Source organism: Cervus canadensis, chromosome 1, assembly GCF_019320065.1.
Source record: "Cervus canadensis isolate Bull #8, Minnesota chromosome 1, ASM1932006v1, whole genome shotgun sequence".
NCBI lineage: Eukaryota > Metazoa > Chordata > Mammalia > Artiodactyla > Cervidae > Cervus > Cervus canadensis.
This window is the reverse complement of record NC_057386.1, coordinates 8,298,359-8,324,327: the sequence shown is the minus strand read 5'-3', so window position 1 is coordinate 8,324,327 and position 25,969 is coordinate 8,298,359. Positions and strand designations below refer to the sequence as shown.

The 25,969-nt window shown below is 44.5% G+C and overlaps 1 protein-coding gene across 3 annotated transcripts in view; it reads right to left on the bottom strand.

Moving 5' to 3' along the window:
* Positions 1-25,969, bottom strand: part of SEC14L1 (SEC14 like lipid binding 1) — a 47,960-nt gene that overhangs the window by 14,777 nt on the left and 7,214 nt on the right. For 2 of the 3 annotated variants that reach the window (XM_043461963.1, XM_043461953.1), the window contains 4 exons: positions 2,859-3,008; positions 2,601-2,732; positions 1,238-1,366; positions 275-509 (listed from right to left, as the gene is read on the bottom strand). In XM_043461963.1, the coding sequence (XP_043317898.1) occupies positions 275-509; positions 1,238-1,366; positions 2,601-2,732; positions 2,859-3,008 (646 nt within the window). Of the gene's footprint in view, positions 1-274; positions 510-1,237; positions 1,367-2,600; positions 2,733-2,858; positions 3,009-15,018; positions 15,023-20,525; positions 20,532-25,969 lie in introns of those variants that run through there. The other variant, XM_043461972.1, reaches the window with a different exon arrangement.

Here is a 25,969-nt window from a genome sequence, read left to right as displayed (position 1 = left end):
TTCACAAAATGCTCAGAACAGTGCCTGGCATCTACGAAGCCAAAAATGGGTATGCTGATGATATAACTGTGTTAACCCCTTCCTGCCCATTTTAAAAAAACTCTGTTTCTTCATTCTAAGAAAAAAGTAAAATGAATGTGTTATGGAAGCCAGAGGCAAGGGGACAATAACAAGATCCATTTTCTGTTCGTGTCACAGCTACGTGTCCCAAGAGGCAAGGGTTCCAGGTCAGCCTGGAGTCTTGCCCTCAGAACGAGGCCCCTTGCAGACTCACCGTCTGGGGTCCCTGCAGTGGGCTCGGGTGCCCCGCTCGGGGTGCTGAGGGGCTCACTGCTCAGCCCTTCCTTGAGCGCGGGGTCAGGCACGACGACGGTCAGTGACGCTGCTGGTTTCTTGCAGGACAAGGACGTCTCCAAAGAGGGGGCGGCAGCAGGTGGAGTCCAGCGGGGCACAAATGTGATGCCTTCTTCCTCTAACTGACGAAGGTAGTACTCAATGATTTCCTTGCCCTTGGGAGCAGAGCCAGTTTTAAGGTTAGTACTATTACACTGAGCTTTGAAGTCACTCACTCCTCATGGGTTTTGAAAACCATGATGAAAACTGAGTGACTACAGAACAAACAGGAAAAAGAAAAGCCAAATGCTCTTGTGGGTTTTTCCCCATAATTTTACTTCCTCTTCTCTAGAGATCTAGGAGATCGTGTCTCAGATGGCATTTTTTATGCGACCAGTTACACGCACTGCCTGACCCCCTTGTACACAGGAAGTGCTCTGTGTCTCAGTCCAGATGCCTCCAGCAGCACTGAGAACAAGTCTTGGGAAGCACCCCCTAAGCCCATATGATACATCTGACACCAAAATGCCAAGCTGATGAGCAGCAGCAGGAAAACAAGAAGGAAGCTTCTTCCAGGGAAGACGCACCTCACCTCCCAAGGCCTGGGACCCAAGAGGCCTCCCCCAAAGTGCCTCTTCAGGACAGCAGGGCCTCCCTCAGCGGGCCCCGGACCCTGGTCCCCACCCCGCCCCGAAGTTCCCAGCAGGGAGCGCCACAGCCGGCGGCTGCACGCTCGCCCCTGACCTCCACCAGCAGCCAGCGTGGTCTGTGGCCCCGACCCTCCCCTTTCACTCGCCGGGACCCCTGACTAACCCACCCCCAGGCTCCTGAAGGGACCTCCAGCTTGGACCATCTCAAGAGACTCCTGCCCACCCCTCTCCATAAAACCCCAAGGAACACTCACTTTTTTAATGTTGCTGGTATATTGTTTCATTGCAATTTTTTCTACTGTACTTTCAAAACCAAAGAAAGATTTAATATCTAAACTTGCTGACTGTTCAAAACAGGTCCAGTCTTCATTTTCAGGGTGAACCTGTAGGTAAAAGAGAAAGTATTTCATTATTTATACTGACAACTGAGAATATTATTTGCTCCTCAGTTCACTAGTACCAAGGGAAAAAAAAACACCTATTTTACTAACAATGTTATTATCACGAAAATAGCAGACGGAAAAATTAGAGAGGTTCAGAATTATGAAAAGACTCAAATAATATTTCTAAAATATTCTAAAAATGACTATTAAAAGGAAAGCTTTCTTTTCATGCTTGGTAGTGTCATTCATTTATTCATTCATTCACCATATTTATCGAGTAGTGTTCTCTATTACAAACAAAACCAATACCCCTGCCCTGCGAAGGTTACAGTCTAGCAGAAGACCGACATTTGACCATAAACATAATAGGTAAGAAGTTATGTCAATGCTGGAGGATAAGCGCCATGGAGAAAAGCAAAGTTGGTAGCAGGGTTAAAAGGACTGGAGAGCGGTTTACAGAATTAAATAGGATGCTCAGGGCTGGCTTCATCGAGAAGGGGAGATCTGAGCAAAGCCCATAGGTAAGGATGGGCGTCGAGCAGAGGTCTGGGGGCAGAGGGAGCAGAGACCAGAGGCCCTTAGGGAAGCACGCCGACGTGATCAGAGACCGTGAGGCAGCGGGCAGGCCCGCGCACGAGGCAGGCAGGACACAGAGGAGAAGAGTCAGAGAAAGCGCAGGGCCTCGTGAGCCACCGTGAGGCTCGTGGGCTTTTCCTCTGCGTGAACTGCAGACACGGCAGAGCTCTGAGCCCTGAGAAGGCGTGACGCGATCTGACACACTTTAAACGGATCACTCTGGATTCCGTGTCAAGGATACATTATAGGAAGGTGAGGGGGGAAGCGAGAGACCTACTGGGTTATTCCAATACTCTGCTCAGAGAAGTTCCTGCCCTGGGTGGTGAGCAGGGAAGACGGGAGGGAGATAAATGCACTCAGATCCAATCTCAGAGGGACACACATTTCAAAAGTGTTAGCGTGGGCCAGAAACGACATGGTGTACTCATATTAAAGAACAAATCAGGGCATCGCTTGGCCACCTTAACTGCCACAACAATGCAGTCCATTCCGTAGGACACACCAGCTGCCACCCTGCTGATCCCACGCATCAGAAACCAGTGGCTTTGTGTGACGGAGAACTGCCCTCACAGAGACACGCACTGCCTAACGCGAGGGCCGATGGCTCTCAGAAGACCGCGCCCCCACCTCCCTCCTCCTCCCGGGTGCAGCTACTCACGCTGTAGCAGCAGTGCTCGTTAATGATGACCCGATTAGAAAATGTTTCGTTATGGGCCTCAATGTGCAAAGTACGTTCCCGAGAGTTCAGTGAGTTTTTCTGGATAAAATAAACGTAATCAACTCCTGCAATCTTCAAAACAGAAACAGAAAGAAAAAAGGGTTAATGAATAATAACACCCCAGTGCAACACAAGCAATAAGCACAAATCCATGTTGGTTTTGGGGGGATTGCCTTCTAAGGTGTTCTTTCCAGGTACCTTTTTCAGCAGTCGAGGAGCGTCTATATCCAGTTTGCAGCGCCTTTCTATAACGTGAATAGCCCCATCTTCACTCCTGAATTCATTCACAGTGTCACTGTCCACAAACATTGGAATCAAAGGACAGGTAGGGAACCTCCTTTCATAGGCCTGTGAACACAAGTTTGAAAAAAAAGAAACTGAACAAAGATACAGCCTGGCAGTCTGGCATTGATGGTCTCCCTGGAATAAAGGCACCTCTTCATACACACCAACAGTTATATCACAGCTACTTTCATCTTTACACCTTAAACTTTCATTATTTGAAAACAGAAAAAGACATTCTGTGTGCACGGACTGGAAGACTCAACACAGTAAAGATGTCAGTTCTCCCCATATGGATACAGAGGTTTAACATAATTCCTTTAAAATCTCAGCAAGATTTTCTTTCACAGCTTATGGACAAGAGTACTTTAAAACTTACACGGAATGGCGAAAAAACGAAAATAGCTAAAGCATTTTTGAAAAAGAAGACGATGTTGGGAAGCACCCCTTCCCATCTCCGTATGAACGCTCACGTTGCGGCTACAGGAATCCAGACTGTACGCAGGGGTGGCAGGAAAGACACAGAGCTTGGTGGGCAGAGCGGGGAGCCACAAACCGACCCCCACAGAGGTGCCCCCACTGGTGTTCCCCCGACAGAGCTGCTAAAGCAATTCAACGAAGAAGGATGGCCTTTTCACAAATACTACTGGAGAAATTACACATCCATAGGGGGAAAAAAGGAACTTGATGAACCCCATACTTTTAAAAACTATCTCAAAATGGATTATGAACTTAAATATGTTTGTAAGGTATTTTTAAAAATTTATTTTTTGACTGCACCATGCAGCTTGTAGGATCTGAGTTCCAGGACTGGGGATCAAACGTGAAACGTGGGCCCTCGGTAGGGAAAGCACAGAGTCCTAACCACTAGACCACCAGGGAAGTCCCTGTAACATTCTTGAAATGGCAAAATTATAGAAATGGAGAACAGATTAGTGGTTGCCAGCGGGCGAGAGGGGAGTGGGTGTGACTGTAATAGGGTAACAGGAGGGGAACCCTTGGAAGATGCTCTGTCTCTTGACTGTGTTGTGTTGATATCCTGGATGTGATGCTGAACCATCATATTTGTTGTGATGCTGACATATTTGATGTGACAGTCTCTTTGGATGTAACTACTGGCGGGGGGTGGGTGCGGAATGGGTAAAGAGCATGTGGAATTGCTCCATAATATTTCTTGGGAATAATATGCTATTAATATCCTATAAGTCTATCATTATTTCAAAATACAAAAACTTAAAAGAAAGAAGATCTGCTATATAATTTGTCCAAACTTTTAGAAAATGCACATAGGCACCAGATTTAGTTTGCTCCATAGCCCTCTGTGAAGACTACTGATCTAAAGATACTGTTGAATTCACACTAGAACTGAAGCCGTCCAATGGCTCACAGGCGTGGATGGGCAGGAAACCACAGGACGGGGGATGACAAGTTTCTGTCAGTGAGAAGAAACCTGAAAAATGAAGCCCAGGGCTCGCCTCTCAGTTCTGCTCCCCATGAGTTAGGAAAGGCACTGTCAGGTGACTGACAGATGCCACTCCCCTCTCAGGCTGCAGGAGAAACAGGACAAGGGGAACTGAGACATCCCATCTTAAAACTAATGACAACCAGGCAAAGATCTGAGGAATAAATTTATGGTGCTGAAAAGATTAATCTAAGTGTGGAAGTGGCACACACTGCTCTGACTCTACCTCTAAAATGGTGGGAGCAGTCTCAGAGCATTATCATGCTAAAAAGTCTTCCTGGAGAAGTTCCACAAGCAGTCACAAGAGACCCCATGAAACACCAGAGCGACGGAGCAGCCCCTTCACTCAGGATGCTCATGACCATCTCATTCCAAGTGACTCGGTTTTCTGCATGTATCTCATCTTCTCTCCATCACATTATAAAGTTTCCCCAGTCTGAAACACGTATGCCGCACTCCTGCTGTCCGCGTTATTTACAAGGCACCAAGCCAGGCAACATACGGGAGGGGAAGAGGAAGCAGACAGTTCAGGAAATGGAATCAGGGAAACACACAAGTGTCCTATGAATAGGCAAGTGCTCTAAGGGCTCAAGGAGAAAAGAATAAACAGCTTGGAGGGATGGAGGCCTCGGAAGGCTCCAAGGGAGAAGAGGTATGAACGCTGGGCCTCAGCGTGGAAAGGTCTGTGCACAGTCAGCGATGAGCGGAGAGCATTTTCAGGAAAGAGAACCCAGGAGTGCGACTCTGAGGAAACCTCGGGGTGAGCAGGGACCCACGGCCAGCAGGGGAGGGAACTGGCCTGCGACAGTGCGACCTGCGACACTGTGACTGTCACGCTCCTGCTCGGCACCGACCACGTGGCCAGGCCCCCAGGGTGGGTGCACGTGTGTGTGTGTGCGGTGGGGGACCAGGACCAACAGAAGGGCCTGCCTTCCTGGAGCTGCCCTCCTCGCGGGAAATGAGGGGATGCCACCATGTGACCGGATGGTCTGGAAGGGAGGCAGGACTCATGTGGTGACCAACTGTATTTGCTTTTTAAATGTTTTTACTTTGGGACTTGAAAATACATTCTTCATACTTAGCTACTCCTCTTCATTCAAATATATTCTGAAACCCGTAACTGCTAGCATGCGATATAAATCACAGGAAAATTCTCTTCATGCCTTTTATAATAAACAACATTTAAGAAGTTTATTCAACTGCTGAGATCATACCTCAGATGATTCAGGCCTCAATGAGGCCCTAAAATTTGTTAGTATTAGGTACTGCACACACAAACAATTCTAGAAAAAAAAATTGCTGAGTATCCTTTGTTCTACACACTGACACTGTTTAAATTTTCCTACATTAAAAACAAAATGGCTTTGTACATTCCAGCACTATGACACGTCAAGAAACTGAGACTACAAGGGCTTCAAAAAAAACACAATTCTTAAGTTACATAAAGGGTCGAGTAAGTCCTTAGCAAGAAACAACCTATACTCGGCTCTCTACCACTTAAGTACCTATTATATCATTTGCAAAATACCCACAACATCCTTTAAATTCCTGAAATAGAGTGGTCAGCATAATGCATTACCCACACAGGCTAGCCCTGAATTTAAAACAGAAAAAACTTTCCATTCCCTGTAAATCTATCCTTCCACATAGACTCGTATTTGCAGAGACATTCATTTTCACCTCAGTATGCCCCAACCAGATGGTATCTGAGGTACCCAGGCTAAAGAGCCACTAACACAGGAGTCGACATGTTCCCCCCCAAAGCTCTGTCCGTGTGGAAAGTGCTCAGTAAGCATCTAGCCTCCTCCCTCCCCTCGGCTACAGGGCAGAGACCAAGTCCTACTTCTCTTTGATTATCAAGAAGAAGGACCTTACTCAACGTCTGACACAGAGTCACTGTTCAATAAACATTTTTTGAAATACGGAAGAAGAGCTTCCTAAATAAATCAATGAGCCCAGCTTTTTGTTTCTGTGCTTACTCACCCTGGCTTATCTTTAGGAGATATGTGAAGCTATTGAATTTTGTGTACTGTTAGCACAGAAAACTCTAACTTTCTAGAGGATTAAGGGAAAGGAAGACTGAAAGAAGTTGACAACACTTTATAATCTCTGAGATTGCTTAGGATATCAGCAGTATTCTTGCCTGGGAAACCCCATGGTCAGAGCAGCCGAGTGGACCATGGTCCACGGGGTCGCAGAGTAGGACACGGCTTAGTGACTAAACCACCGCCACCACCACCCTACTTTTCAGCACAAACTATAACCTATAAAGTTTCTGAAGCCTCTGAAAATTAAAAGCATTCTAATTCTATTAAAAATATTTTATTTAAAGCATTTACGTTCTAGCTCTATCTGGAAGGGCCTAGAAGATATGACACCTCAGCTACAATAAGCAAACTTAGCATCCAGTTCCTATTTTCCAAATACTACTCCCTACTAAAAAGGAAGCTGTGCTCCTTGGAGAAAAGGCTGATTACCAGTCTGGAGCAAATAAAGGTCAAGGTGAGTCTGAAGCATTTCTTACCAGAAATCAAGAAAGTGCTCAATGACTGATGGGAAACCAGCCTGAATGGGTTCCCCTCGTCAATCCCTGGATAACTGGAGCACCAGAAAGAAAAAAGGTGATAAAGCATTATAAACCATACAGAAATACTCAAGAAAAATGGGCTGGGAAGGAAATTTAACAGAAAAAGATCATCTAATTATCACAGAAGGAATGACAGAATTAGAAAAACCACATTCTGCAACCATCAGTTTATAACAACTGATTCAAGCAAGGATCATCAAGGGATGCTACAGAAAGGGGGTTGCTGGAAGACACCACAGCCTCAAATTATGGTCCTGCTGGTTATGAGTGACAAAGGCACAATAGAACCGCTATCATGGAAAGATCTAGTAGACACCACCTTCACCAAATGACTGTCTGGGAACAACCTGACAATCTGATGGGTGCAACGGGAGCACACGCACGCACGAGTCCTCACGACGCCGACGGCGGACCCAGCTGGTCAGGGGCGGCCAGGCCAGCCCGCCCGCGGGGCCCGCAACCACCAGCCAGAGCTTAAGGAGAAATCTAGTCAGGGGCAGCCAGGCCAGCCCGCCCGCGGGCCCCGCAACCACCAGCCAGAGCTTTAACGAGAAATCTGTCAGATTGCCCCGGCGGGGCAGAGGTTAAGACTCCGCCTTCCAATGTAGGGGGCGCGGATCCAATCTCTGGTCAGGGAACCAACATCCCATACGCCATGGGAGTGGCCAAAAATTAAAAAAAGAGAAACTGTCAATGTCTTGAACAAAGAAAGCAGGGAAGTGTCTAGAATTAAGACAACGGAAGAGACAGGGTTATCGAAAGCAATGCTGCCCTGGCTCCTGGACTGGAATAAACATAGCTCCAGAGAACAGTTAAGGAAATGTGACCATGTATTACACATTAAGTAGTATTCTATCAGTGTCAGATTTCTCAGTTGTGATAATTACAGTTACATAGGAGAACATCTATTCTCCTATTAGGGTATTTAGGGCGAAAGTGTTAAGATATACACAGCTTACTTTCAAGTGGTTCTACGGAAAAGAAAATGGTATATGTGTGGGAAAGAACAAAATAAAACCAACATGTTAGGTGAAATGTGTACAGGTGTACAGATGCTCACTACACTTTATCAACTTTTTTAATAGAAATTTTTCAAAATAGAAAGTTGGGAAAAATATTAACAGGGAAAATTCACATGAAAACCAACAGTGCCTCTGCACATAACTGATTAAATACAACACTGTCACAGTTCCCACGTGAAACTGTATACGAGGTCAGGTGTGCCCGCAGCCCCAGCCCAAGGCAGAGGTCAGGTGTGCAGTCCAGGGGGCCCCCCTCATGGGGCCTCCTCCCCCAGCGGCTTGCTATCGCTCGGAGGTGAGACACAGGCCCAGGGAACTCAAGCTTCTGGTTTCTAAATCCTGATTTTACGAAGTGACCCTATTTTTAAAACCCTGTTTGGGCCAAAGAGCCCACACTTGCAGGCCTTCAATTTTATTTCTGCAGGAGGAAATCTCCAGAAGTGAGGAAGAACCCCACGTTTCAACCATCATCAGGTTCCAATCACTGTATCAGAAAGAAAAGCCAAGGGAATGTTCAAATGCCTTTTTTTTTTTTTGCCTACTATCTGCAGTATTATCAAGTCATTTCCTAATCACACTCAATATTTATCTAATACAAAAACCAAGAAAGGCTGAAGGAAAGTAACTCTTCCAGAAGTAATTGCTTCAGAGGGAGAGGCATGTTCTTTGATGTTTCCTCTTAAAAGAAAAAATTACTTTTGGAAGAAAAATAACCACTGTCGTCATTTGCTGGCTCTCTCTAACACAGCGGTCATTTCGACGGTAAAAGCAGCCTTACAGCCTTTTCCACTCGCCTCTGAGAGGAGGGCCGCTTCTCAGTGACAGCTCCCTCCTACCTTCCGACACTCACCCCTCCTCTTTCAAAAGGGATTTCTGAGCCTGCAATTTGGGAGCTTGGCAACAGTACTTTCAGTTTTTAACCAAACTTTGAATGCAATTATGACATACTAAAAGCTATTACTGTGCTAAAGAAAACCATATTTCAGTGAAGACATTTCAACCTGTGAATTAATAAGCTTAACATTGTGTTCTGCCAGGAAAACTCAGATCTGAAAGAAATTCCATTTAAAGAACCCACCTTTAAATTGAACTCTGTTCATACCCAATTTAGCCAAAAAACTAAGCCAGCTGCTTTCCTTGGAGAAACCTGGCTATCCTATGGCACCAGACATGACCTTCATAAAGAGGTCGGGTTTACACTGGAAGAATCAGTGAGTGAAAAAGCTAACTGTCGCTTTAGACTCTCTTAGAAATTGAAGTCATGAAGTGACCCATTAGTTGCTCAGCTGTGTCCGACTAGAGGCAGCCCTGTGGACTGCAGCACTCCAGGCTCCTCTGTCCGTGGGATTTTCTGAGCAAGAATACCAAAAGCGGGCTGCCATTTCCTTCTCCAGGGGACATTCTCGACCCAGGGATCGAACCCGGGTTGCTGGTGCTCAAAAAAATATACAACCCATCAAGAAAATGGACCCAGTCCCTCAGAGTTGTATTTCTATTAATTCTGCCTCTGAAATTACACATATGTAAAGAGGGCCTGTATATGCAGCCCTACGCCAAGGTTCTAGAGACCACACAAGTGGAAGACATAGGAACATGCAACTGTCACAAGGCAGCAGGGGGCCCCCCAGGAGAGGTGAGCAACAGGGAGTGGGTTGAAGGACAACGCCCTGCCTGGCTGGCTCCAGAGGCTTCTCGGAGGCAGTATGTCTGCAGGGGGTCTTGAAGGGCGGGCAGCTTTAGAGAAGTAACCAGCAGAGAAAGGAACATTCCGGGTTGGGGGGAACAGGAGTAGAACCAAAAGTCAGCCAAGCTGGATGAGTCAGTGGCTGCAACTCAAACGCAAGATGACCATCTAAGCCAACTGCAGATACGAAAAGTGACGACGGCCCAGGGAACCCAGGGGCCCTGTGCTGTCACAATTCAGCCCTGGTGGGCCCTCGCGGTCCACCTGGAACGGAGGTTCCAAATCAGATGCTATTTGTGAATGACTGCTCATACATAACAAGATAGTAACAAAACCAAAATCTATGGATATCTGTGCCCTTTGAAGGAAAAGTTATAAATCAGTTAGTCATAACATATACTTCATTCATCCAATTACTTACTGACAACCCAATCAGATTAGCTATCTTCAAAGCAGTACAAGATTAGCAAATGAACAATGGTAAAATGGCACACACAACTATATTAGGTAAGTTCTGTATTCATCCCAAAGTCACTTCCCTCAATTCCCAGTCTTCAGATGGCCCAATATATCAAGTCATAACAAGAGGATTGAAACCTGCTAGTAAGATCAAACAAGAAAATATAATGAATATACTAAAACTAAAAAGATACATATAAAAATTTAATGTGCCCCAAGCCATTTCCCTCTAAGATAAAACATATCTGAAGCTTAAATTATGAATTTCATCTTATACAACCTCAGATTCCACGATCCCAATAACACACTTTTTACAGAGGTAGTATTTAGTCTGAAAGACTTCAGGTCAACCCGTGGTGCCACAGATCTAAGGAAAGGGCATTTAAGAGACTTATGCAACCCAACAAAGGAGGCTGATTTCTTTGCTAGAGCCTTCTCACTGAAATGCAATTGTGTGACGACTGCGGAAGGCACAATTATGGCTGAAAGAACAGATGGTGAGAGCACAGCTCACACACAGAATGCACCAAAACGCTCGCAACTACAAATATTTTAGACAATTTTTTTTTAAACCAGGAACACATCCTTTTCTCCCAACACCTACCCTCACAGTTAGCACACAATGATTTAACCAGCTCTGTTTACTTTTGATAAAGTAGCCATTTCATCGTGTATTATTCTACACAACAGAGGGGGACGGGCAAGCCCTGGAAGAAATGCTGAGGGATTTTGCATCAACACATCACAGTTGCTTTTACTCACATCTACTCCTTTGCTCCAAGAGTTCTAAACATGAAATGTTTTTGTTAAAGGATAAGAACTTTTGTTAACAGACTGACAGAGCTACTGGATTTTCAAATAAAACTCAAAGGATAATCAGGATGCTTGACTAACTGCATCTTGTGCATGTTAATTCATACTAGAAAACTATGGCCCATTCTTGTCCAAACTACTTCCTGTTTCTGAAAGATCTCAAGACTGACCTTTCAGACAAGAGCCTGGGGCCTCCATACTTCCAGTGGGTTTATTATCTCGAAGACAATCATGCGTGACGTTTCTGACTGGTCATCTGGAGTCATCTGTCCTTAAAGCACTGTTACTTGGTGCAGAATGCCAGAGGTTCCCAAATTTTGGTTCATGGCACCCTTGGAATCTCAACAACTTTTTGACCGTGCCCCAAGGCCAAAGGAAATACCACTTACTAGATTATGGGGTCCAAACAATTTAAAAAGCATTTGGGTCTTAATAACTTAGTAACCATTTGAAAAATAATCACTTATTAAGTAGGAGAAAATGTTTTTGCTTCAGTCCTAAATAGCGAGAATGATCTGAGGACGTGTGTGTGCTCCTCTTAGACTCACGCTGCCGCTGCTCTGAGTTCGGGCGGCACACTGACTTCGAGCACAGAAACCACCACGAAACCCCAGCCACATAAAGATGCAACACCATCGAGGAAATGCAGTGTGGTCCCGAAACTGCGAACTACCCTGAACTAAGAGTTTGCAGTGTTTATGAAATGTGGACTATCACAGTGCTTCCTCAAACACTGAAACTGTCCTATAGCCCACGGGTGCTCTGGGGTGCCTCTGAACACACTTTGGGAACTGTGGTTCCAAGGGCTCTAAACTTTATTCATTTATTCACAAATTCCTCTGCCTATAAATACATTATTCAAAATACAAACAGGGACTTCCCTGGTGGTCCAGTGGTTAAAAAATCACCTTGCAATGCAAGGGGACAAGGGTTCGCTCCCTGATGAGGGAACTAAGATCCCATATGTGGCAGAGCAACTAAGCCCACGAGCCATGACTACCGCGCCTGTGCGCCACCATGAGCGCCTGTGCGCCACGACTACCGCGCCTGTGCGCCACCATGAGCGCCTGTGCGCCACGACTACCGCGCCTGTGCGCCACCATGAGCGCCTGCGCGCCACGACTACCGCGCCTGTGCGCCACCATGAGCGCCTGCGCGCCACGACTACCGCGCCTGTGCGCCACCATGAGCGCCTGTGCGCCACAATGAGTGCCTGTGCGCCACGACTACCGCGCCTGCGCGCCACGACTACTGCGCCTGTGCGCCACAATGAGCGCCCGGGTGCACAGCTAAGACCCAAGGTAGCAAATCAATCAGTAATTGTATTTTTTAAAATGAAAACAAATGAGCTTCAATCCAACTGATTATCCTCTACTATCAAACTTTCTATCAAATATAAAAGGTCCAGTGTTCAAGTTAGGTTTCCAACTTCTGCATAAAGGCCTTGAAAAATCTAAGAGGGGTGAGCAAACTTTTCACGTTAGTGAAGGGCCAAACAGTAAATATTTTCAGCTTTCTGGGCCAGACAGGTCTCTGTGACAAATATTCAACTCTGCCTTTTGAGGACAGAAGCAGCCACAGACAACATGTGAACAAACTGAATAGAGCTAGGTTCCAATAAAACTGTATTTATAGAGACGGAAATTTCATACACTTTTCACATGCCATGAGATAATCTTGAATTTTTCCCAACTGCTAAAAAACATAAAGACCTATTTTAGCTGGTGTACAAAAACAGACACTGGGAAAACTGATTCTGGGAAAGACTGAAGGTGGGAGGAGAAGGGGACGACAGAGGATGAGATGGTTGGATGGCATCACCGACTTGATGGACTTGACTTTGAGTCAGCTCTGGGAGGTGGTGATGGACAGGGAAGCCTGGCGTGCTGCAGTCCATGGAGTCCCAAAGAATTGTACACGACTGAGTGACTGAACTGAACAAAACCAGACAGCAGGCTGTCGTGTGCCTACTCCTGATCCAAGTGATTAACTGTAAGGGGTTCCATTTAATTATTTTCCCCCAAAACTCAGGAGTTATTTTAAATGCCAACCAGTCAAAACCATGAAGGATAAAAATTTGAAATAAAACGAAGGATCATAAGGCCAATGGACTATCACTTGTACTTAACTGCTCTCTGTTACACAACGGGGTCTCAACTTCTAAGTTATGCACTTCTAACTTATGCACACAAATCTGACTACATACATTTAACTCAAGAAATAAGTGGGAAGGAGAGGAGAACATGAATGTGAATACGGAGGGTAATTCTCACCATTCCACTCAATGAACAGATGCGCTCTAGAGCCACCTCTTCACCTCTTCTATAATCTACAGCCACCAACCACATGTGGCTATTTAAATTTAATTAAAAATTAAACAACATTAAAATTCAGCCCCTCAGTCTCACTAGCCACATTTGAAGTTCAAGAAATTGCTCTGATCTTGGCTGACTCACAATGTTAACTATGGTGATGGTCTCACAGGTTTCACACATGTCAAAACTCATCCAATTATATATCTTTAAAAGATAAAGTTTATTATTTGTCATTTACATCTCAATAAAGTGGGGAAAAACAATAAAAACATAAATACATATAGTTTTAATTGGCAGGCCAACTCTAGGAAGCATTTCTAATAGTGACCAGTATTTCCTGATAAAGAAGCTTGATTTACCGTCATCAGCACAGCAGGAAAACTCCAGGTTAAGTGAAAAGGAAAGCAGCACCAAGGCATTATTAATAACTGCCAAAAACAGGAAGCAACCAAGATGTCCTACGAAAGGTGAATGGATAAACAGTCTGTGCGTGGTACATCCACACAATGGAGCCTTATTCAGCAATAAAGAGAAATGAACTATCGAGCCACAAAAAGAGGTGGGAGAAATTTAAACGATTATAGCTTTGAAAGAAGCTTATGTGAAAAGGCTGCAGACCAAATGATACCAACTATCTGATAACTGGAAAAGGCAACACTACTGAGAGAATAAAAAGACCAGGGGCTGCCAAGTGTTGGGGAGAGAAGGTAGGGATGAAGGGTGGGGCACAGAGGAGTTTTAGGGCAGAGAAACCACTCGGAGGACACTGTCCTGATGGACACAGGACAATAGACATTTGTCAAAACCCAAAGGCCTGTACAACACACAGTGAATCCTAGGAGAGACGATGGATTTTAGTTAATAACAACATATAAACACTGGCTCACCAACAAAAGAAACACACCACACAAGACGTGAGGACGGGGGAAGCCGCAGAGGAGTATATAGAAATTCCATACTACCTGCTCAATTTTCCGTAATGTAAACCTAAAACTGCTCTAAAAAGTATAACCTATTAAATATGAAAGAAAGGGAGTCATGTAACACCTTGGCCAAAGGTAACAGCCTATTAACTACCTGAGCTATTGGAAAATTTTTTAAAAGTTCTTCTAAGAAGAACCTAGAGAAGTTCATAACATCCTTTATTCAACATTCTCTCCAGCGACAGGCACTGCAGAGCAGGCAGCCGGGATGCAGGAGGGAAAGACCAGGGCCGTCCCCGCCGAGGGCTCTCATGAAGGGGCCAGCAAGGCAGGAGCAGCCCCCAGCACCATTGCCTAGGGGGAGCCTTCACAGCCGCATGGCAAGTGGGTTCACAAAGGTTAATGCACGTACTAGGCAGACTCTTCCTAACAAATGAGCTTCTCCCCACTTTAATGAGGAAACAGAGGTTGAGAGAAGTCAAGTTCCGGAATCTGAACCCAGAGCAGCGTCACATCTCAGGGGACAGGCCCTGGGAGAGAAGACCCAGCTCAAGACCCAGAGAGCGCCTTGGGAAGCTTACTCGGCATTGTTGAGTAATTCATCTTCTTCATCTTCAATTTCATCTTAGTTTCTTCATTTTTGATGTGCAGAATTGTAGAAGATTAAGAAAAAGAAAATGGAAGAGTGTTTGGCAGCCCTGACACAGAGTAAGTACAATACTTCTTCATCTTCAATTTCATCTTAGTTTCTTCATTTTTGATGTGCAGAATTGTAGAAGATTAAGAAAAAGAAAATGGAAGAGTGTTTGGCAGCCCTGACACAGAGTAAGTACAATACTCAAAAAAAGAGGAAAAAGGCGTCTGATCACTAAGCAAAGACACTGCCACCCACAGTCCAGGAACTGATTTAGCTTGGCACAGAAAGAGGAAAAGAATCTAATGTGAATGGCTTAAAAAAAAAAAAAATCACTCTCAAAACCCTTGCTCACCAGGCTAAAATGACAATTTTACCTTCCATGGCCCTAGAAACACAAGATGTAAATAACATGAGACTTGGCTGGAAACCATTTTAAGTTTATAATTAGCCCACTTAAAAAAAAAAAAAAGGAACCAGGTGTGAATAATATCATAGAGGTCTCTTTTCTTCTATAAGGAAAAAGAAAAAGTCAACAGAAATAAAGATAGAAATGACACCATTTCAACTTAGGGATTGAGAGTAAAATAGTCCCTCTGTAGTATGAAGAAAATACAAGAAATATATTTAGTTATATAACTCATTAATTCTACACTTAACTCAATTGCTAGAAGCAGATATGGCCCTGATGATTTAACATGACCAAAGCTGGAAAGAGAACTTTCATAAGATAAGTGGGGGGAGAGGGACTGCTGAGGAAACAAGATGTTCCCTGAAAGGTTTTGGTTACAGGGAACCCTGAATCAGGCTTAATGGTAATGGTAGTAACATGTTCCACAGAATGAAGAAACACAATATACTTGGACAGGAAAGAACCTCCGTCAGGAAACCAATGGCTCAGCTCCCATCTCGGCCTGAATGAATGTAAACATTAGACTATTCCCACAGCCCGGGAGAGTCACCTACTGTTTCAAGGACAAAGCCTTCTCCGGGTAACCTTGTACAACCGTCCACCCAAGTGCACCAGCATGCATGGCCTCAAACTGTTTTAAACTCACAGCTCCTAGCAACTTTCAAGCCACTCCCTCCCCAACCCCCGCCACCCAACTGTCAGGTACTGGACTCAGCTAGCCCGCAGCGTCCTTTCCCTCCTCGCCTCCAGCACTGTCACTTCAGGACGCAGACACCAACCAGGGAGCCAGAAGGCAGTCAACGGAGAGCCTGGGCTCATGTATCAGCAGGCCCTGATTTGAATCTCAGTGGTACCACCTACAAGCACCAGCCTTCTGTTACAGAAAAGAGGGAGAATGGCTGCAAGTCACCAAAGATGGAGCACGAGGGGAAGCTTACTGCCTGGCTGGGAACCGGGTCAGCACAGATCAGGCAGGAGGGAGGAGGAGGCTGGGGGAGGAGGACTGGGGAGGAACCTCAAAGCGAAGAATGCAAACTGGCTTTGTCCAAAATCAGAAAAGCCCAGGGTCCGTGGCTGTCCTGCTGACAAGCGAGATCCGGGTTTGTGTGGAGGCGAGCCAAGCTGCAGGTAGTCTGGGCGTGTGTGCGGCCACGCAGAACCATGGCACCTGCACCACTGACAGTGCGCGAGGCAGTCAGGGCAAACTGCTTGCCAGCTCACTTGGCAAGCAGTTTAAATCTCAGTTTCCTCATTTGTACAGTGGGATAAGAGAAGCGCCTACCTCTAAAGTTCTAAGTCCCAGTTCTAAGTGCTGGGGATGTAATATCCAGCAGGGTGACTATACTTAACGACACTGTATTGTACATCTGAAAGTTGCTAAGAGATCTTAAAAGTTATCATCACAAGGGAAAAAAATGTGTAACTGTGAGGTGATGGATGTCAACTTTTATGGTAATCATTTCACAACGTACATAAAGTATTATACTGCACGCCTTAAACAAACACTAAGGGTTTCCCATGTGGCGCTGGTGGTAAAGAACCCACCTGTCAATGCAAAAGACATAAGAGACACGAGTTCGATCCTTGGGTCGGGAAGATATCCTGGAGAAGGAAATGGCAACCCACTCCAGTATTCATGTTTGGGAAATCCTACGGACAGAGAAGCCTGGTGGGCTACAGTCCATAGGATCGCAAAGAGTCGGACATGACCAAAGTGACTTAACACACACACAAACACACACAATGTTATATGTCAATGACAGCTCAACAAAGGGGGCAGAGTGGGGAGAAGAGCCTACGGCACAAAGTAAGTGTGACTGAGTGAGACAGTAGCACACTGCACCCCATACAAGCTCATCTTTAATCCTGGATCTCTTAGATGTTCTTTAAGTGTTTCTTAAACGGTGGTTCAGCTCTGGGACCCCCAGGGGGCCTAGAAACCAAATCTCCCCAACGGGCTGTACCCTGGGTTCAGCTGCCCACGGGGTGCCAAAAGCCCCGTGCAGAGGCCTGCTCTACCACTCCCCTCCAGAGATAAGACCCCTGAAGGCAGAACTTGTTTGGAAATTGCTTACTGTCCCTCTATGGCTCCAGCCCTACTTTGCCTCTGGTTATACAACTAACAATCTCCAATGAAACAGACTTAGAAGTTTTAAGCTTCAAGTTCAAAACATAATACAGTGGTATTTGAGGACTTCACAATCGAAAATTTCCATCACGAGAAAGAACCATGACCATGAGAATCACACACTTTACAGAAGGACATTCCCCCCCACCATTCTCCTGCAGGGTGATGAAGCAGTGTCAATTTCCACGGCTCTAAGTCAGACCCGGAAGTTGAAGACACTGCCATCCCAAGTTTCCACTCTTAGCCTCACCAGTCAATACTCAGTTAAAACAACTGTCAAAGAGCTATCACTCATGACCTACCGTGTGGAAGGGCTGCTCACTACCACTGATAACGGCTGAGCCAACAAGCCACTCAATTGAATGTTTATCCCCCTCTCCAACCTCTGGTTGGTTTCAACCTTGGTTGCGTGTCAAACAAAACCCAATTTAAGGAGCTGATGGATCTGGAATTCATGAAAATATAGCCAAACCTCTAACTCAAGAGAAATGGCTTGAGTAATTCCTTTTAAAAGATAGATGTTTCATTGGACCTTTATTGTTGACCTGTTATTTTTCATTATAATGTTACTTAAATATGTACGAACTAGGCAAAAACTCATACCATTATAAAACTCAAACTAACACAATATACATTTAACGAGAAGGATGACAATTTGTTGAAGACGAAGTCCTCCTCCAACATGAATACAGGACTGAGCAGAAGGGCACAGCTGCTTTCAAGCCCGGCAGGCCCTCACCCAGGGGCGCTGTTTGGGGATTCACCACTCCTACCACTTCTCTCTATTTAAGTCTTTATTTGTACAGCCCCTGTCAGCAAAGGAACTTAGCTGATACTTGGCTCAAACACATCATTTACATATTAATTCCACCTCTATTCTTTTTGTATTTGCTTTCAACCATTAAAACAGTACTGTTAGGCAAACAACACTTAAAAAAAAAAAAAATGGGCACAAGACCTCAAGAGACCTAATTTTCTTCAAAGACATAGATAGCCGACAGGCACATAAAAAGATGTTCAACATTGCTAATTATTAGAGAAATGCAAATCAGAACCACAACGACATCACCTCACACCAGTCAGAATTGGCCTTCATTAAAAAGTCTACAAATAACAAATGCTGGAGAGGGTATGGAGAAAAGGGAACCTTCCTGCACTGTTGGTAGGAATGTAAGCTGGTGCAAAAACAATGGAAAACAGGATGCAAGTTCCTTAAGAAACGAGAGTTGCCTTATGATCCAGCAAGCCCACTCCTGGGCATGTATCTGGAAAAAACTATAATTTGAAAAGATATGTGCACTTCTAATGTTCATGGCAGCACTATTTACAATAACCAAGACATGGAAGCAACCTAAATGTCCATTAACAGGTGAATGGATGAAGAAGATAATGGTATATCAAAATAAAAAGCACATTAACCAATCCCAGTTAGAAAATTAAAGGATACTAGTCAGAAAACACAGAGATACACACATCTTTAAGTAGATCTTTATACTTAAGATATCTGTCACTGTCAATAAATCTTGAAGGACAAATGTTTCACAGGCCACAATTACTCATGCCCTAGGCAAACAAGAATGCCTGGAGTGTTACAAAGGGCTTCTCTTAAGTTTTCTTAATTTAAAAGTCAAGTGACTGATCCATGATCCAACAGAATCCAAAACATGCCAGGACTTTCCAAAACTATTCCTAATCCATAAAACTTTCTAATAGATAGCAAACTGAGTATATGTGACAATAAAAATAGCAGTTTTGCATATTCTTCTTCAAATGAAGTTGGATTTGGCAGAGCGCTGTTTCACTTTTCCAGAGTGTAAAAAATGAGTCCATGGACTTCAGAAGAGCATTTGGTGTTCCAGGGACTTGCAGCTGTCAGCTTTTATAGATGCCATGTGTTTGCCCACATAAAAGAATGTAATGAGCTATGGAAATATTATCCGGCCTCATGAACCAGAATAAAAGCGCCATCGTCAGTAGGCTGATAGCAAGAGTCGGTTTAATCCATCAGGAAAATATCTATCAAGCACCGTTTATTAAACGCCTGTTATACAAGTTGAGCCTCATGGACCTTGAAGTGCTCGTTTCTGTTTTCTCTACCACATCCCTTCCTTTATGGTGGGAGCCCCCCCACAGCGCATCCCCCCAGCGCATCATTCTACACCTGCTCTCAGATGCTGTTCTTTCTTTGTTATGAACTAACGGCAAAGGCAACCGTGAGATGTAAACTAAAGCTGTATCTTGAACAGGTGGAATAAAATACAATGGTTGAATTCAAAGACAAAAAAAAAAATCTAGAGAGATGTGCACTTATATTTGCCTGATATAATAGTCAACTAGACTTTAAACAGTAAACACAACAGCCAAGAAGTAGAAACAGCTTAACTGTCCACCGATGAAAGAATGGATAAACAAACTGTAGTGTGTATACACACAAACATAAGACTATTCAACTTTAAAAAGGAAAAAAAACTTTGACATGTTACAACATGAACGAGCTGTGAGGACAATATGCTAAGTGAAATAAGCAAGTCACAGAAGGATAAATATTGTGTAATTTCTCTTATAAGAGGTACCTAGAATAGTCAAATCTATAGAGACAGAAAGTAGAAAGGGGTGGGGATGGGAAGTCAGTGTCTAATGGGGACAGAGTCTCCATTTGGGAAGATGAGAATGTTCTGCAGATGAATGGTGGAGATGGTCACACAACCTGTGAATGTCCGTGAAAGTCACTCAGTCGTGTCCGACTCTTTGTGACCCCATGAACTATACAGTTCATGGAATTCTCCAGGCCAGAATACTAGAGTGGGTTGCCTTTCCCTTCTCCAGGGGATCTTCCCAACCCAGGGATCAAACCCAGGTCTCCCGCACTGCAGGCGGATTCTTTACCAGCTGAGTCACAAAGGGAAGCCCAAAGAATACTGGAGTGGGTAGCCTATCCCTTCTCCAGTGGATCTTCCTGACCCAGGAATCGAAGTGGGGTCTCCTACATTGCAAGCAGATTCTTTACCAAGTGAGCTATCAGGGAAGTCAGATTGTACACTTTGAAATAGTTAAAATGGTAAATCTTATGTATATTTTACCATGTGAAAAAAAGAGTATAAATTTTTTTTTATACTCCACCTGAAAATTAGCAAATAAAGCCACATAAATAGTTCAGTTAAGACAAGCACATGCTTGTTAACATAGTTTTGGTATCACTAAATAAACGCACAAAGAACATTCTGGAGAAGCACATGAAGCAAACAGCCTCCTTTTAGTACACACTAAATCCTTCTAAAGAAAGTATAATTTACGAGAGTCTCTATTATACAACCTGTTAAAAGAATCTATCCTTTTGAAGATTTTCAAGTAAGAAAAAGTTATAACTGAAAGCAATTTTCTTTCTTCCTACTCCATTTGGTACAAATCAAATTAAGGACATCTGAACCAGTGGTCCTCCAACCTGCGCAGGCACCAGAACCAGGGCTTGTGAAACCCGACTGCTGGGCCTGCCCTGGAAATCCTGACGCAGCCAAGAATGAGAATTTCGAACCGTCACAATTTGCATCCCAAACCAACTCTGTGTTAAATGAAAAAAAGATAGGATGTGTTTGGGGACGAGCTTTCTAAATATTAATAGCATAAATACTGCAATACAACTGTCTCTTAAATTAATTTACTTCTTAAAATATATACCTTGCAGCTTTTAGTTCTGGACTTGGTTTTTAAGACATATATAGGTGCTAAGCTAGGAAAAGAAACACATTTTATGATTAGAATTACCTAATGTTACAGAGTAACTTATTCATTAAGAAAAAGGGTCATGTAATCATCAACTGCTCAGGTTTAAACCTGTAGAGATGGCAAAAAGAAAATTAGAATACCATTCTATCAGAGTCAAGAATTTTTTAATGAATTTTACGTTCTGTAGGAGAACCACAGAAAGGAAGTTTTTTGATCACAAAGAGTCAGACATGACTTAGTGGCTGAACAAATTCATCACTATGGGAAAAAAGCCACTCAAACACTAAGTAATACATAAACCAGGACACGTTTTTCAGACAACTATAGTAATTATAAGCTTCAGTTCACTGAACATAAAGTCTCTTTTACTCAAAAACCAATTTGCATCAGATTCCTTCAAAACACAGTATAAGTAGTAAATTCAACCAAAAGAATATGTTCCAATGTGACCTTCTGTTAAAATTTTCACTGCCAGAGGCAGAAGTAATGGCAGAAGCGAGAGTGTGCATCTCAGGACTCGCTTATTCAAACAAATCCATTTCTGAGGCTTCTCTGTAGGCTCAGGAGAAAAAGCACAACGTTCTGGTTCCCACCCTGAAGGTGCTTGTGTGAAAGGAGAGGTGACAAGCTGCAGGGACCAGCCAGGTGACAGGCAGACAACAGGGCACAGGGCGGGAACTCCTCCGAGAACTGATCTGACCGGTGAGGGAAGGATGGAGAAAGGCCCTCCAGCACGAAGCCAGCAACAGATGCACACTTGGGGAACGGCCAGTGACCCCAGAGACGCGACCGGGGAGCACGTGGGGGCCTCACCTGTGGAGACAAGGCTAAGAGGCGGCTTAGAAGCCAGGACGGAGCTAAGGATCTGAATTCATCTTGAAGGTGGGGTGCAGCCACTTAAGAATTTTAAACTAGCAAGCAATGCGGTCAGACATCCAACTGGGAGACTCCGTGGCGGCAACCCTGGAAAAAAGCGAGTGGGGCAGACAGAGCTGGGATGCAGGGCCCAGAGGACGTGAACGAAGCAGTGACAGAGGCAGGGCCCACACCGTCAGAGGCGCCGATTCAGACCCAAGTCAACAGACACCCTCGACGGGCAAGGGTCCGGCCATCACGGGGGCTGGAGGGGTGGGCGCTTTCAGGGGTGCCCGGGCTCCGGGTCTGAGGGTCGGCACATGCGGTGGCACTCCTCAGCAGCAGCAGTGCAGAGGAAAGGCAGAGCTTTTCAGAGGAATTTTCTTGTTTTTAACGTGTTTGCGTTGTGTTCTGTTGGGTGTGCTCTTTGTGTGAGCATGAGGAAGGGTGGGTACTGTTCAGACCTACTAAGTCTGCCTTGGAATGGCCAGGTGGGGCTCTCCAAGCACGGAGCTGGCTAGACGCCTGGAAGCGCCCGTGTGTAGGCTGCAGGTGAGCCCAGAGAGCTTTGGTTTATAAACTGACAGTTGAAGCCACGGGTTTAGATGAGGCTGGCCAGGAAGGGATGTTGGGTGAGAGAATTGCATTTTCATAATACAGCATTAACCACAAGTTAAAACTGTGATGTTCAGAAAACACAAAACTAGCTGAATAACTAGGAGGCCTTGAAATAGCGAAACAAGTTATCATTAGAGGGAGAGCCCATCTGTACCCAAGGCGGCAAGGAGGTGAGCGGAGTAAGAAAAAAAGCAAGGGTGACCAGAGGGAGGGCCAGAGACCCAGGAGGAAGAGAACCACCGCCAGTCATGGAGTCAAACACGCAAGACATTTAGGAACCAGATGCTTATCAAGCCCTCAGACTCGCACTATGCGTGAACAGTGCACTAGGAATATTCTAGTGCAAACTGTGTAGGCGTGAGCTATGAAATACACATGGCAGATTTCTGAATGGAAAAAGGATTCAGCACACATCATGATATATACAGCAATTATCTTACAGGGTGATAATTACATAAATCTACATACAAAGACTTTTCTTTAAAACAACAAAAGAAGGCCAGTACTCTCAAGATCAACTGTACCTTTCAAGGGAATTGTTAATGCAATACATGCCTTCTGTTGCAACATGTTAAATTATCCCACTAGAAGTATATAAAACTGTTTTCACTCATACAGATTAAAAATCAAGAAAGATCAATGATCACACCTGCCCATCAAAAATTCTCTCTTCAGCAAATCTCTCTGGGTGCTTCCCAAACCAGACTGACACCCCCATCCAGGGCTGTAAAGCAAAAACCACAAACAAAGGACAGGCCAGGGTGCCTGGGACCCCTCCTTGCACCTCGGTGGTCCCCAAGTGCTTACCACAGACGCTACATAGGGAGCCTCTTAGTCAGATATGCCAATAAATTAACTCCCTTCAACTGCTCTCTGTAGACAGTAGGATCAACGAAGTGGGTTTGGGAAGACCCAGTTTAATTTGAGAAAAAATGCTTTGCATCCTATTTGCGACTCAAAATTACAAAGGATAATCGCTGGCTTCAATATCTATCAGCAGTATCAGCAAATGTTTAGACAAAGCTGCTAAAAAGTAGCTGAACTGACTGACTTGAGGTCTGTGACTCCTCCAGTGCCAACTGGCTATAATGAACAATTAAATCAGCAAAATGTTAAGGTAATTGAAAAGGACAAATGACCCAGTTTCTGAAACAAAGCGATGACACAAAAGGAAACAAAGGGAGAGGAGGATGTGAGGGAACAGAGGCGGCTGAAGAAACATAATAACTGAACACTAAGGTTCATCTGAAGGAGGATCCAAACAAGGTTAAAAAAAAAAAAGACATTGTGTTAGCAGAGAAAGTCTAAACATGGATTTGGCACTGGTTGATGTCAAGGAATTATTAGTACTCTTCTCAGGTGTGATAATGACACGGTGGTTACCTTTTAAAAAGAAAAAGGTCCTGGGACTTCCCTGGTGGTCCAGTGTAGGGGACGTGGGTTTAATCCCTGAATGGGGAACCAAGATCCCACAGCGCACCACAACTAGAAAGAAGCCCAAGTGCCACAATGAGAGACTTGACGCAGCTAAATATTTTTTTTCAGTCTTTACAGTGCGAGCTATGTTTCAGGATGAATTAACAAGATGCCTGAAATCTGCTTTTTATCACCAGCAGGAGGAAAGCAGAAAGAATAAATGAAACAAACTGGCAAAATGTTGATGCTTTCAGAGCTACGCCATGGGCAAGCAGGTATTTATCAAACCTTCCTTTCTACTTCTGCATACTTGAAGTTTCTATAAGACAAGGTTTACCCTTTTCTTTCTTTTTTTTCCTTAACAAAAACAGGTAAATCAAGAAGGCAAGGAGCTGAATCAGATCCTGCTTTATTTCTTCTTGAAATATCCCCTATTGAACCACAGCTGTCTTCACCCTAGCACATTAAAAGAAAGTCAGGAGGCATAATGTGTTGGGAGAGTGGGTTTAGGAGAAGAGAAAAAGCCTGGTTCTGTACAAAATAGTGTGTGATGGAAGCACACTATGGTTGCCCATTGTCAAAGCTAAGTAAATTTGACCACATTCCAGGTTTTAGTAAATGGAACAGAATTTACACTACGGCATTCAAAAACTTGATAAATGAAAGAGGACAATCTCCCTCACTATTAATAAACTGACCGGGATCCTTAATGCATCAACAGAGAAACTGGCCTGTTTCTCCCCACTCCGAGACTGAACAGAACTTTTTAAGCTGGTGACCCCCAAATGCAGACTGCTTATTGCTTCGAGTAAAAGTAAATTCTATTGCATACTAGGCTGACTGAAGATATAACAATACCTCCATTAATGAAAAAGATGTATTTCAACAACACACCTAATTGTCAGAAACTTGGAAAGCATAAAAAGGCTCAGGGATAAAATCTAGGATGAGAGGCAGAGAATGTGCTTCGAAAAGAAAAACAAAAGATGGAATGAAAGTATTTCATAACTAAAGTAAAGGTACAAACCAAATATGCATGGGACTCAGATCAGTAGAAGAAAACAAAATCAGGAAAGAGGGGATGGGGGCTCCCGGTATCTTTGGGCAAGGAGGAGGGGTGGATGGGCACATGGGGCTTCAGGGGGCAGCCACCTGCCTCGGAGCAATAGGACAAAGCCAGCTGGGCTCCCGCAGGACAGAGGAACAGCCTGGAAATGGCTGCACGGGGGTGGGTCTACCTCTCAGATTTCTGCACACCTTGCCCTCACCCCAGAAAGAGCGGACTGGACTGCATTTGGTGTACAGCCCTCCTTAAACAGCGCTGCAATACACAAGCACTCCTCAGGGTCCCCCACATCTCCCCAACTGTCCTGATGCATAAACTGAATGGATGAAGTAAAGTTTACATATAAATACAAAGGTCTATTTTAAAGAGACACACATTCATAGTTCACATGTCAACAAGCGACTCTGCTGATTCATTTCACCTTGCATTTGGGCGTGGGGCAGGGGCTGGCTTTCAGAAAGGGAAGGGGGAGGCCACGGAGGTTTCCACGCCCTGCCGCTCCCACTGCCAGGTCTCCAGACCTCCCAGCAGCCTACACAAGTGACCAGCCTAGTCCCCAGGTTACAGAGCGAGTCTGTGGCGGAGCCCAACCCCGCAGCCAGCATCACAGCACATCTTCTCCTTTCATCCCCTAGTCTCGGCGGCAAGACATGAAACAGCTGAGGAAAGAGGAAAGGAAGGGAACAAACCAGAGAACAAACCAAACCAAAGGGAAGCAAGAGAATGAGAGGAACAGAAGCAAATGCTGTTGTGGGAGCCACTCCATCAGCAAGTGCACGCTTAAAGAGGGCTTTTTGGTTACTCAACCTGTAAAAGCATACTGCTTCAACTACTACAAAATTTGTCAAATGGGTTCTACATAATTTATGAAGGTGTTTAAAAAAAAAAAAAGCCAACTTCATCACAAAAG